Below are 14,421 nucleotides of genomic sequence, written 5' to 3'. Positions count from 1 at the left end.
ACCAGGCTACAAAGCCTCAGTGCCCATTCTACAGTGTCCCACTTCCTCTAGTGGAGCTCCACCTTCCACAGGTTCCACAGTCTTCCCAAACTGCACCACCAGCTGGGGACCAAGTATCCAAACATGAGCACTTCACATTCAAACCTCAACACTTACTAAGTGTCCTTAGTTCTTCCATAATTTTGTCAGAAGTCCCATCTGTTTGATGTCTCTGACTTTTAATCCTTATGGCAGACCTGGATGAGGGACAGCAGGGCTCCCAGGCTGGGCATGCTCTGAACAGTTTTGATCAGTGGCTTTTGTATTTTATAGGTATAAACTCTGACCCAAGTGAATCGAGGGTTGTGCGGAAAGACGGAGTTATCATTAGCAACTCTCTGGCCACGTTTGCGTACATTAGAGGTAGGTCAATGACCTGGAGCTTCTGGGAATACAGAAGGGTTTACTAAAGCCACATTGACAAATGTGCCATTCAGTTGTTCAGTTACAACACTCAGATAAAAAGGAAAGTAGCTTTTAGTTGAACCTGGCAACTGCAGTATTGTAATATCCAGAATCACGGAGGCTGGACTTCAAGTACTGCTGCAACCAGGCAACCAGCACAGGAACCTGATGACAGCTGTGTTACTGAGGGCTTGGGCTTCAGAGGTATTTTTCCCCCTTGAAAAACAGGAATGCATTTCCCAGGTTTGCAAGCTGGGAAAGGTATGGGATTATTGAATTCTGTCCCCAGCTGGAAGAAAAAAATCTGATGACATAGTTAACAAAACAGGTTATGCCATGGGAAGTTACCTCTGGAGTCCTGAGAGGCACTGGGGTAGCCAAACTTTCCCACAAGGACCAATGAGACTCACACTCCTGAATGGGCAGGGCTGAAGGCTTGCACCAGGCTTGGCCATGTGTGGTCCTCTCTGTGGAGGAATTCATGCTGTCCTTGCCACTCTCCTGCAGATCTTAAGATAGACCACACCTTGGAATGCTGACTGTGAATTCCCATACTGGCTGGTGTCCAGCTCAGGGAGGCTGTGCTGCTCAGCTTTCTATCACCATCGCGTCATACTTGACACAGGTTACTTAGGAAGGAAAGAAAGGCATATTTTGGCTTATGGTTCTGGAGGTTCAATTCAAGGTCCAGTGGCCCCATCATTTTTGGCACTGTGGTGAGAGTGGGTATATCATGAGCAAGATACATCTTAAACCAGAGCAGAGGGAGAGAGAGGAAGAGATCAGGGTCCTATGAACCCCTTTGATGGCATGCTCTAGTGACATAAAGACCTCTCCTAGACCCCACCCTTAAAAGTCGTCAGTAGCCCTCAAAGCCACCGCTCTGGTAACCAAACCTTTATGCAAGGATTTTAGGGGAACACTTATCAAAACCATACAGAAGCCAGGACCTCTGTGACCTTCAGTAGCACACACAATGTCCTAGTTAATTTCTATTGCGGTGACAAAACACTGACCAAAAGCAAATTGGAGAAGAAAAGGGTTTTTTGCCTTATAACTTCCACATCATTTCCATCCTTGAAGAAAGCCAAGGGAAGGACTCAGGGCAGGAATCTGGAGGCAGGAACTGAAGCACTGACCATGGAGGAGTGCTGCTTACTGACTTGCTCCTCTGGCCTGTGCTTGGCCTGCTTTCTTATACAACCTAGGACCACCTGTCCAAGGATGGTACCACCCACAGTGGACTTGTACCCACACCAATTAGCAATTAAGAAGATGCCTCACAGACATGGCCACAGGTCGGTCCAATGGAAGCAGTGCTCAGTTAAGGGTCCTTTTTCCCAGATGTGTCAGGTTGACAACTGAAGCTCCTCAGCACAGGAAGTAATATGATGCATAAGAGTATTATTATTATTCAAGGCCTGCCTGAGCTGAGGTTATATGGGATAAAGCTTCCTCAGAGGGAAATAGAGGCTCAGAGCAACATCTTAATACAGAAGATGGGGAGTCTGGCTCTGCCACTCTGCGACACCATCATTTTCTCTCAAATCCTGCAGGTTTGTCATATGGTGCAGGGTCATTGGCTTCTTTCTTAGAACCTCCCCCCGCCACACCATTTTCACGTCTTGTTGTTCCTGATAACAGTGAAGGTTAAGGAATGTAAAGATTTTTGTTGTCATTGTATTTCCATAGTTTCAAAGTGCCTTCAGATCAAGGATAAAGTAAGGGCAGCAGGGTTGCTGACAGCTGGTCGGGGCTCTGTTACCGGGTCTCTTCCTTTCTTTTCAGTTGCCTGGTCAGCTGAGCTGCCACAACAAAATACCATAGATCAGGGCTTAAGCAACTGTCTATTTCCTCACAGTTCTGGAGGCTGGAAGTCCGTGATCAAGGGGCTGTGATTGGGCTTCTAGTGAGGTATCTCCTGCCTTATAGACAGACACCTGCTTCTTGTAACTTATATAATGGGGTGGAGGATGGAAAGAGACAGAGAAAGAGGAGGGGGCTCATCTCCTAAAACTTCCATGTTCTGTCAGATGCATTCCCCCTCGCAACTGCCCTCCCTGGTTATGGCATGAACCAGGATCCAGTGAGTAGTTCACAAATCAGCTCTAGGAAGCCCCTAAAAGTTGTATAGGGGGTTTAGAGATTCAACACATGAATTTGAGGGGGACACAATCAGTCCATACAACAACTCTGAGGGATGGGGTTCTGATCCCCCATTCTGCACTTATAGAAACTGAGGGTTAGAGGAGTAGGGCTATTTGCCAAGAGCACCATGGACAGCGCCTGGGTCTGGCTTCACAGCTCTGGACAAGGCTCTCACCTTTCTCCTGAGCATGATGTTTGCCTTTCAAGATTTGGAGGGCAGAAACCTCCTGAGCCTGGGTCCTGTAAGTTACCTTTTCTCCATCCTGGTCTGTCCTTTCATATGCTTATCCTGCTACACACCAGGATGGAAGTGTTTGTTTGCCCAGTGTCAGTCCAAGCACTAAGAGACTAAGGTCCTCATCGGCAGGCACTTCTAGGACAGTTATGGCATGAACCAGGACCCAGTGAGTAGTTCACAAATTGCCAAATGATGAATCCTGAGCTGACATTATGATGATCTTGTGCCATATTATCATCTATAATCTTCTATTTATAGATACTTACAGTCTTTATTTATCAGGCTGGAGAGATGGCTCAGCAGTTAAGAGAGTTTGCTGTGCTTGCAAAGGACTCAGGTTCTGTCCCCTGCATCCATGAGAGGCAACTCACCACCACCTGTGACTCCAGATCCAGGGAATATAACTCTCCCTTCTTGCCTATGTGAACACCAGCACACGTGTGGCATACCCTCGCACAGATATGCACACATACACATAATTTTTAAAAATTATTCTGTATGTATATGATGTGGGGGGGGGTTCATGCATGCCATTCCATACATGTAGGGTCAGAAGACAACATTATGGAGTCAGTTCTCTCCTTCCACCTTTTACATGGGTTCTGGGGTTCAAACTCAAGTTGTCAGGTTTATATAGCAAACTTCTTTAACCACTGAGCCATCTCTCTGACCCTATAGATACTTTAAGAATATTCATTTATTATGTGTATGAGTGTTTTGCTGCATGTATGTTAAGGGCATCATGTGTGTGCAAATCCCATGGAGGCCAGAAGAGGGTGTTGTATGCCCTGGAACTGGAGTTTGGGATGATTGTGAACTGCCAGGTGGGTTCTGGGAGCTGCTGAGCCATCTCTCCAGCCTATGGAGACTTTTGAACATGAGGACCAGATGGGATGTTATTTTATTTTATTGAGAACCCGAGCTTTATCTACATAGTACCTGGTAATTAAAAGTATGAGACTGGTGGAACTAACCTTCTTGGATGTTTAACAGCTATATTTTGAGGCCTATACTAATTTGGTCACAGAGATGTGTTAGTAAATTCATCTCAGTGAGCCATGCCTGGATTTGAAATTCAAGAAAAAGTCTTGTGTGTGGACATCCGGCCACAAGTAGCTTTGACACATTAAAGCAGTCAAATAGACGGGACAAGCAGACAGGCACCAAACCTGAGGGGCTTATCTTGGATTAAGGAAACTCAGAGGTTGGCGAACATGAGAATGTTCAAGGGTCCCCAAAGAATAGTGTTGCCTCTGGTCATTTTGAGTCATCTGTGAGGGACTTTCCAAACAGAACAATGCTGAAGTTAGATGAGTGGCAGGGGAAGGGTGTGTGTGCTTGTGTGTGCATGTTTGTGTGTGTGCGTGTGTGTGCATGTTTGTATGTGTCTGTGGTATGTGCTACGAAGCATGTGTGGTATGTGTATGATGTGTGGATAGTGTGTATGGTATATGTTATATGTGGATATAGTATGTATGTGTTGTGTATTTTGTGTGTGTGGTATCTATGATATGTGTGGTAAGTCTGATGTGTGTGTGTGTGTATAGTATATGTTGTGTTTATGGTATGTATAGTGTGTGGGGGTATGTGATGGGGTGTTATATGTGTATGGTTTGGGTATGTATCTGGGGAAGGTAGTTTAGTATCTGCCTCAGCTGGAGCCATTGTCCCCTGGCAGATTGTGCTGGAGGGGACTTCTTTATTTAGAGAGTCTTGCTCTCTACATAAATAACAGGACCCTTCCAGGCCACCAAATTAGTGTCTTATTGGCATCTGGCTTTGTGTGCTTACCTCATCTGCCTGCCTTTTGGGACTCAGTATTTCCATTAACATCCATGCCCTTGTTAGTTGGGATTGTGCCAAGTGTGTGTCTTCAGCCCTCAGGCTAACCCTGCTGAGGACTTCAGTTGGTTATCTGGGGCCATGGGAAGAAAGCAGGGCCAGGGCAGCCTCATTGTCTCTGTGAAAGGAGCCCTAGGACTCAGAGGAGCTTGTGTGAAATAGAAGTTTTATCACACATTCCAAAGTCACAGTTACAGGATCCCCTGCTGGGGGCGGATGAGAGATCAGCACTGCCTGTCACCTAGGTGTGAGCTCTGAAGTGTTCCCAGTCTCCAACTCTGACAGAAAATTCATATCACATCTTTAAGTGCTGTCAGACCAGGCTTTGTGCGCTTTGTGCTTCCTCCTGGAGGACTGTAGCCACAGCGCCCCAGGAGGGGGGACCCTGGCTGGACCCTCACCTGTGGCTCCTGGTATCTTAACTGGATATGAATGAATTTGAGCTGGAGCTGATGTTGAACCCAGATCAAGATCTATGGAGGGAATGGGGCCTAAATGCCACCATTCTGAGGCTCCCAAGAACATAGCACAGATGATAAAAATCATTCTCTCTAGCCTGTGAAGAGCTGAGGCTAAATTTAGAACAACATCCACAGAAACAGAGTGTGAAGATTTTACCACCACAAGAAGAATGCCTTTATTTTTTTGTCAGAGTAGGTGATAGGAAAGGGCTCACAAAAGCCTGAAGTGGTCCATTTGGTTCTAGAAAACAGGAAGTGTTTTTTTGTGTAGAGCTTGGGGCAGTAGGCAGAGCCCTGGCCTGAGTCCAAGTCAGTGGTGGTTTTGGAAAGTGGCTGGGCTGCAACAGTAGGGGTTAGGCTGGGTCATCCATCTGCCTACGATCCAGTGACTGTGTGACAGTCACTTCAGATGAACAGGAAGCTTCATTCCCATGCATTCACTAGGAGCTGCCCATCTTCCCCATCTTTGGCTGTTGGATCTCAGTAAAGTTGGTGTAGACTTCCCTAGTGGCCCTGTGTCTGTGGCAGGAGGTGTCTGTGAATCAGAAGGCATCTATGGCCTTAGAATAAGAAGCTGTCTCAGGAGTAGACTCCAATACCAGGAGAGGAGGGAGAGGGGAGGGGGACAATGACTTCATAGAACCCCATCCACAGAGCACAAAGCCTAGTGCCTCCATCCCCCATCTCCTTCCCTAGGCTAGGCCACAAGGATTTACATGAAACAAGCAGAAGGAACATTACAGGCTAAAGGCAGAGCACATGCAAAAACCCCAATATATGTCTGACACACGAGAAAGGGAAAGGCCAGCGTGGGCCGAGCACGGAGTACGGGAAGACTCTCCACAGTGGAACCTGGGAGGTGATGGGGCTGAGGCATAGCAAGCTTCACAGACTGTGATCAGGACTTGACTTCTAACTTAGGAGAGAGAGACCATTTCTAGGTTTTAAGATAGACAGTGATGTGATAGGATGCATGCTTCTGAAAAGATTAGAGTGGCCGTGTTGGGAAATGGATGAGAGGGGGGAAAGGGAGAGGTTATCTGCAGGTAATGGAACACAGCAGCACAGATCATCTTGCCTTCTTCAGACAAATCCACTAGGTTAGCAGCCATCTTAATGAAGTAGAAAGGTAAGCCACTCACCAAGACACAGCCACAGTGTGTATGCCATCCAGGGACTGTCACTGTTCTTGGTCCCTCTCTGTTCATGTGATAAAAACACTCTAACCAAAAGCAATCTCGGGGAAGAAAGGGTTTATCTGACTTACAATTCCAGGTCACAGTCCCTGGTTGAGGGAAGTCAGGGCAGGAAATCAAACAGGAGCTTGAAGCAGAAACCACGGAGGAACAATGCTTACTGCTTTGCTCACAGGCTGATGCTTAGCTGGCTGTCCTATACAGCCCAGGACCACCTGTCCAGGGCAGGGTGCTGCCCACAATGGGTGGGCCTTCCTATAACAATTATCAATCAAGACAATCCCCCACAGACATGCCCACAGACCGACCTGATAAAGACAATTACTCAGCTGAGACTCTCTAGGTGATTCTAGGCAGATTCAAGTTGGCAGCGAAAGCTAACTAGGACAGTCGCTATATATCAAACTTGCAAATGTTTCATGTGAAAGCAGAAAACTGAAAACAACTGGCTAGAAAGAAGCAATAGGCAAAGGACTCAGCCCAGCATTTTGAGAAGACAGAATATGGGCAGAGATGGATACAGGAATTGTAATCAGGAAACTACAAATGAGGACCACCGTAAGATACAGTTCTATATACCATGTGACTAGGAAAAATTAAAGTCTGTCCTGGAGATGATGAGGATGCCTGGGATTTCTCACACAGTGCAGCCACTTTGGAGACTACTTAGTATTTCCTAAACTTTAACCTCTCACACCTGAAAGCCCACCCAGCTACCACCTAGAGTAGTGTTCAAGAGAAACGTTTGCAGCTGTGTACGTGGGGCATCTGCAATAAGGTTCCCAGCAGCAGATACCTGGCATTAACCCAGGCATCCATTAACAGGACAGTGATGAACAAACAGAGTGACAGTCAGACATTGGAAAATAACACAGCACATTAAAAAGGAAGAACCCCAAGCCCAGCAGACACTATCTGTAACATTATAGATCCTTATAATAAAGTATTTAGGGATATATCAGGATGTAATAGCCACACAAATATGTAGAAGCAAACGTGGGAGAAATGAGCATGGAATTCCCACGGTAGCAGTGCAGGGGTGAGGGTGGAGAATCACAAGTTCTACCTCTCCCATTGTAGGGAACTTATTCACAGCACAAGTACATTAAAAGGAATTAATAAGGGTCAGTGTGGTGGGGCAGGCCATTAATTCCAGCACTCAGGAAGCAGAGGCAGGCAGATCACCGTGAGTTCAAGACCAGCCTGGAGTTTCAGGTCAGCAAGTGCTATAGTGTGAGACCCTGGCTCCAAACAAAGCAATAAAGTAAATATAAAGGAGGGAAATATACTGCCAACAAGTAGAATGTGGTGGATTCTGGGGATTGTGATTAATTTTAACTCCTTAGAAACAGACCTGGGAGGGGCTGGAGAAATGGCTCAGCGGTTAAGAGCACTGACTGTTTTTGCAGAGGACCCAGGTTCAGTTCCTAGCACCCACATGGTGGCTCACAACCACCTGTAACTCCAATTCTTTCTTCTGGTCTCCATGGGTTTGCACTTACATACACGCGGGCAAAACACTCATATACATAGAAATAAATAAGTAATAAATACGTAAATAAAAACAGTACTGGGGTATGACTCAGTGACAGAGCACCTGCCCAGCATATATGATATCCTGGAGTTCAATCTTCAGCAACTGCTAAAACAACAAATCCTTAAGAACAAATCAAGAGCTACAGTAGTAAATCCATTTTGTGGCAGAGTCAGACCTTGGACCTCAGTCTGTGGAACCTGAGCGCCTGGCCCTCCACTACACAACTGCTTTTACAGTGGAAGAGGGGACCGTGGGTGATCCTTGTTCCTCAGAAGCTTGATGTAAGAATGATTTCTACCTGGAGCAAGCCCTGTCCCACAGGAGTGGCTAGAGAAAGACTTAAAGCTCTGCCCTCTTACTACCTCATAGGAGGGATTCGATTTCAACCGATGAAACTGTGAAGGACACTCAAGCGGTATACAAACTTTATCAGAAAGTGAGAGTGACGTTGGGAGAGATGGAAGAGGGCTTTGATATTCAGAGGAGGAGGAGGAGGAGAGGTCTGACCTGATGACCCTGGTCTTGGCATCTTTTCTGTGTTACCATTTGGTGGCTTCATGCCAAGTGCCAGTGTCTGCCACCACTCCGAGAGGTGAAAGTAGCCCTTCTCTCTCACAAAGCACATGTGTCTCCATGCAAATTCTTTACATACTTTTGACCCTTCAGAACACACACCGTATTAATAGCACAGCAGACATAACCTCCTGTTCCTTTCTCAGCAAAAATGAATGTTGATTCAGATATAAAGGGAGTGAGGAGATGTCTCAGCAGGGGCAACAGTAACAAAGCACAAGACAGATGTGTGGTGTTTGCTCTAGTGAGGACTGGGCTGCAGGGAAGGAAGCTGGCCAGGGAGGTATCCACTTTCAAGATAAGGTGTCCTGGTTCCATCTCTCCATCAGATCTCAGCTGAGATCCCTCATTTCTCATGAAACTAACAGCCCTGGAGTTCTGAGACTCCAGTCTGGACCTCTAGGGAAGGATAGCAGTTATGAAGAGTGACAGTACTTGGAGGAGGTTCTGAGCAGAGATATGCTGAGAAAATGCTAGGGGTACCAAAGCGTACCCCACAAAGAGCTCCAGGATTCAGTACTGGCTCTGCCTAGAGAGGCTGCCAGTGTCAGACAGCAGCTTCCCCTCTGGGCCTCCACTTGAGCATCTATCTACATCAAGAGTAATAGCCCATGACTCAAATCTGTAAATAAAGTTTTATTGGGACACAGAGACCTTGTGCTTTACATAGTGTCTGTGGCTGCTTGTTAGGATTTGAATCCTAAATGTCCCCCACAGGCTCATGTTTTGAATGCTTGTTCTCTAGTTAGCGATGCTATGATGTTATTTTAGGAGGCTGTAGAACTTTTAGTATGTGGAGCCTCGCTGGCAGAAGTGGGTTGCTGGGGGTGGGCATTTGACACCCCTGGTTCCTGGTCTACTCTGATGGAAATAGGCTCAACCCCACAAGCCTGCTGCCATGTCTTTCCTGAAAACCACTAAAACCATGAGTCAAAATAAACCCTCTTAACTCCTGACATGTTCTCTTCTTCCCACAGCGCATCCCGAGAGAGCTGCCCTGCTGTTTGTGTCTAGCGTCTGCATCGGCCTGGCCCTCACACTGTGTGCCCTGGTCATCAGAGTGTCCTGTACCAAGGACTTCCGGGAGCTGCAGCTGGGGAGGGAGCACCTGGTGCCAGGCAGTGACAAGGCTGAGGACAGTGAGGAGGAAGTGGAAGAGGAGGAGTCCTCTGACTCCGAGTTTCCCGTGGAACTGTCAGGGCTTTGTAGGACTTCATATCCAGCCTACAGTTCCATAGAGGCCGCAGAGCTGGCTGAAAGGATTGAGCGCAGGGAGCAAATTATTCAAGAAATATGGATGAACAGTGGTCTAGACACCTCACTCCCGAGGAACATGGGCCATTTCTACTGAAAGCCAGATGCATCTGGATGAAATCACACTTTCTGAAGAGGGAAGGCTCCAGAATGCCCCACCCCTTGAGTTTTGGCTCACTTGTACCTTCTGTGAAGGCGAATTTGTCATGTCATCTGAGACTGGTGAAGCCAGAAAGTTGTCAAAGGGACATTCCAAACTGTTTACAGCACATACCAAAATAAACTAGGAGGAAGAGGACTTTTGTGTTCCATACTTATTCAAATAAGTACTTATTCATTTCCACATGTTAATACTTCTATACACAGTTAAAATCCGTATTTACTCAGCACTTACAGCGCCAGGTACCGCCCTAGCTACTTTTGATGTATTTTTCAGTCCTTACAATAACATCATGAAAAGGACTATTATCAGATAAGTAAACAGAGGAACCACAGTTAAAAGTGGATACCCAATGATGGGGGTCTGCGCAATGGCTACTGAGGTAAAAGCACCTGTCACTAAGTCTGACAACATGAGTTCAGTTCCCAGGACCTACATGGTGGAAGGGAGAACCAACTCCTGCAAGTTGTCCTCTGACCTCCACAAGTGTGTTATGACAGGATCACAAACACACACCACACACATGCATATAAAGTAAATAAATAAAAAGCAATTTAAAATTTTAAATTATACTGATAGAACAGAAAACATGAGCTCACAAGGTATTTTTAATTAATTTATTTTAATTTAATTAATTAATTTTTTTGAGACAGGGTCTCCCTGTAGCCCTAGCTGACCTGGAACTCACTATGTAGGTCAGGTTGGCCTCACTCTCACAGAGATTCACCTGCCCCCGCATCCTGAGTGCCAGGATTAAAGGTCTGCACCACCACACTCAGCTATTTATTTATTTTTGTGGCACAGTCTCTCTGTGTATTCCAGACTGGCCTTGAATTTTGATCCTCTTGCCTTAGCCTCCTGAGTACCAGGATTACAGTCATGTGCCACCATGATCGGTCCACAAGTGACTTTTTAAAAATCCTTTTGATTTATTTATTTTTATTTTATGTGTATGAATGTATTGCCTGCATGTATGTAAGTGCAGCCATACCATGAAATGCTAGAGGAGGCCAGAAGAGGGTGTTGGATCCCCAGAACTGGGATTATAGACAATGGTTAGCTGCCATGTGGGTGCTGGAAACCGAACCTGGGTCCTCTGCAAGCATAGCCAGTGCTGTTAACCTAACCCCTGAGTCATCTCTCCCGCCTCTGATTTTTCATTCTTACCATTATTTGTTTCATAGGGATTTCCAAAATTTTCTCAAAGGACAAGATGAGAAACATTTCAGTCATATTACTTCTGCCACAACTGATCACCCAATCCCACAGCTCACACTTGATAAATGAGCAGGGCTGTTCCCTGCACCTTCTCGTTTGATATGAAACTCGAACTTCAATTCTCATGTTACAAGTGACACATTCTTACATTTCACTTTTGTTTATTTTTGAGACAAAGTCTCATAGCTCAGGCTGGCCTTGAACTCGTGACAATTCTGTCTAAGACTCGTGAATTCTAGGGTTATAGGTATGAGTCACTGCATTCAGTTTCACCTGGTTTGTAAAAATCAACCATTTTAGGAGCTGGGGCAATAGCTCAGTCAGTAAAGTGCTTATCTTATGTGATGGCTTATCAACTTGACACACCTGGGAAGAGGGACCCTTAACTGAATAATGACCTCCAACAGATTGGCCTATGGACATGTCTATGGGACATTTTCTGGTTTGCTAATTGATGTAGGAGAGCCCGCCCACTGTGGGCAGTGCTATCCCTAAGCAGGTGGGCCTGGGCTGTACAAGAAAGGTAACTGGGGGCTGGAGAGATGGCTCAGTGGTTAAGAGCACTGGCTGCTCTTGCAGAGGACCTGGGTTCAATCCCAGCACCCACATGGTGGCTCACAACATTCTGTAACTCCAGTTCCATGGGATCTGATGCCCTCTTCTGGCCTCTGCTGGCTTTGCACAACATGGGTCCACCTACCCTATATGAAAGCAATACACTTATACACACAAAATAAAAATAATAAAATATTTTTTAAAAAGAAAGATAGCTGAACATGAGCCTGGAAGCAAGCCAGCAAGCAGTGTTCCTCCTCCATGGACTCTTTCAGGCTCCTATCTTGAATTCTTGCCCTGGTGTCCCTTAGTGGTGGACCTGTAAGCTGAGATAAACTCTTTCCTCCCCAAGTAGCTTTTGGCCATGGTGTTTATCACAGCAACAGAAAGCAAACTAGAATATATTGCAAGCACAAGGACCTGAGTTTGGTCTCCAGAACCCAGTTAAGAAAAGCGTGATGCTTCCCACTCGGCCAACCTAGCCTGTTTGGCAAGCCTCAACACAACAACAATGGTGGGTAGTGACTAAGTAAAGAGCCAACGTGATCTCTGGTCTTCACACACATGTGTACTACCCACCCACACAAAACCAACTATTTTAAGAGCATAAAAGCTACTGTTAAGGGCTGGAGAAATGGTTCAGTGGTTAAGACACTTGCTGTTCTTGCAGAAGACAAGGGTTTAGTTCCCAGAATCCACATGGCAGCTAACAACAGTAACTCCAGTTTCAAGGGATTGGACACTCTTGTTGATGCAAAAGCACAACTCTCACCTCAAAGGGGACAAGAGATAGTTTATTCTGGAGCCAAATATGAGTGACCATGGCCTGGGAACACGGATTCAGGTTGCCCCCAATTCTATGTTCCAGTATGGTAACAGTTTCATTACATTTTTATAGTAATAAAATAAAGAAAAGTCACAAATCAAGACACTTTTCAGATACATTCAGTATGCAGGTCATGGTAATGTGGGTGGTTTTTTACTATAGGTCTCAGATGCTATCTGATGGCATTCTTAGCTTTTTGATTGGTGAGACCTGGTGGTCCACTAAGTTAATACATTCCAAAAGATTTTTATCTGTTAGTCACGAGATGTTAGGTCAGAAATAGATGGGTAAAGAAAAGGCTATCTGGGGGCTAAAGGTAGCCTGAGATAAGTGGTAATTAGGCTCTGGACCTACAACATTCTGGACTCTCCACAGTCTCCAGAGAGCTTATCAGTTAGCCTTGCAGGAAGTTCAAGATGCAGGATTTTCTGGGAACTTTTTTGTTCACACTCTCTTCTGTCCTCCTCAGGCATTGCATGCATGTGGTGCACTAACATGCAGGCAAAACACGCATACACATAAAATAAAAATAAACATGTTTATTACTTTTATTTTATGTGTATGCGTGTATTGCCTGCATGCAGGTAAGTGCACCCGGGTCGTGCAATGCCTGTGGAGGTCAGAAGAGGCTGTCGGATCCCCTGGGACTGGAGTTATGGACAGTTGTTAGCTGCCATGTAGGTGCTGGGATTTGAACCCGGGTGTTCTGCAAGAACAACCAGTGTTCTTAACCACTGAGGAATCTCTCCAGCCCACCCAATAAACATTTTTTAAAAATTAAAAAATTACTGTTACCTTGAGGTCTGTATAAAATTAGGCAAGAGGTTAGATTTGTCCCATGTCTTGGTTTTGTAGATAAAGGATAATTCAGAAAACTTAAAATATTCTTACTCCATACAGAAAAAGTTTGCAGATTCCTAGTAGGTGTAAAACTCGCAGGACTTCTGTTGGTAAAAGTCAGCAACCAGAGTAACTAACAGCCAGTAAGGATCAATTTGGGATGGCTTCCAAATCATCACAAAGCCTGAGTCCTATCTACTAGGGGCTGGGGCCAATGAAGGAGCAGAAGAGCTGTTTAGTAATAGATATTTGACAGGAGTGGTTCCTTTAGAAGGCTGCCCCTTGTGGACAGGAGGCTTACTGCAGTGGGGCTTTGTTACAGTTTAGGTCTTGTGTTGAAACACTTGGACCTATGCTGGTAGTGCTGAAACTTTCAGAGGTGGGACCTAGTAGGAGGTACATCACGGGGTAGGCTCTTGAGGTCCAGCTGTAAAACAACCCTGCCATGTGAACAAGCCATTCCACATTTCTGCTGCTATGACACACTCCAACCACCATGCTGGACTGCTCCCCCTGAAACTGAATCAAAATTAACCTCCCTCCCTTAAATTGTTTCTGTCAGGTATTTGGATGCAGTTACGGGAGAAGTAACTAATACAGGTTTTGAGTATTAAAAGTATTCTATTTCATCTATCTTGTGCCTACTGCAAACAAGCTTCCTTCTTCCTCTCATTTCACCCTCATACCAACTCTTCAAAACCAGGTAGATAAGGGACCTGAAGGCTGACAGGTTAAATGTCAGGGCCCACAGCATGTGGCTAGAAAAGGTTGGTCAAGAATGATTTCATATTGGGGCTGGAGAGATGGCTTAGCTGTTAAGAGCACTGGCTGCTCCTGCAGAAGACCCGGGTTCAAGTCCCAGAACCCACATGGTGGATCCAATACCATCTTCTGGTCTCCATGGGCACTGCACAACACTGATGTACTTATACATGTAGGCAAAACACTTGTACACATAAAATTTAAAAAATAAATAAAAAGAATAATGTTAGATGGACATGTAGAAGGGGGTGTTGAGTGGGGACTGAATTTCCTCAGGACTCCTCAGATACCTGAGGACTCCATCCAGGGCATGGAGAGAACTTGAGGGACGTTGGAATGACACATTCTAAATATGTCACCAGAGAGA

The 14,421-nt window shown here is 45.6% G+C and overlaps 1 protein-coding gene across 2 annotated transcripts in view; it reads left to right on the top strand.

The window, feature by feature from the left end:
• Nucleotides 1-9,991, top strand: part of Eva1c (eva-1 homolog C) — a 96,976-nt gene extending 86,985 nt beyond the window's left edge. For both annotated transcript variants that reach the window (XM_008835978.3, XM_008835979.3), the window contains 2 exons: nt 313-402; nt 9,417-9,991. In XM_008835978.3, coding sequence (XP_008834200.1) covers nt 313-402; nt 9,417-9,790 — 464 coding nt within the window. In that variant the 3' untranslated portion in view covers nt 9,791-9,991. The remainder of the gene's footprint in view (nt 1-312; nt 403-9,416) is intronic.
• Nucleotides 9,992-14,421: the final 4,430 nt, after the last annotated feature.

The sequence above is a fragment of the Nannospalax galili genome, unplaced genomic scaffold, assembly GCF_000622305.1.
Source record: "Nannospalax galili isolate Female #2095 unplaced genomic scaffold, S.galili_v1.0 scaffold136, whole genome shotgun sequence".
Taxonomy (NCBI): domain Eukaryota; kingdom Metazoa; phylum Chordata; class Mammalia; order Rodentia; family Spalacidae; genus Nannospalax; species Nannospalax galili.
This window is presented reverse-complemented; position numbering and strand designations above follow the sequence as displayed.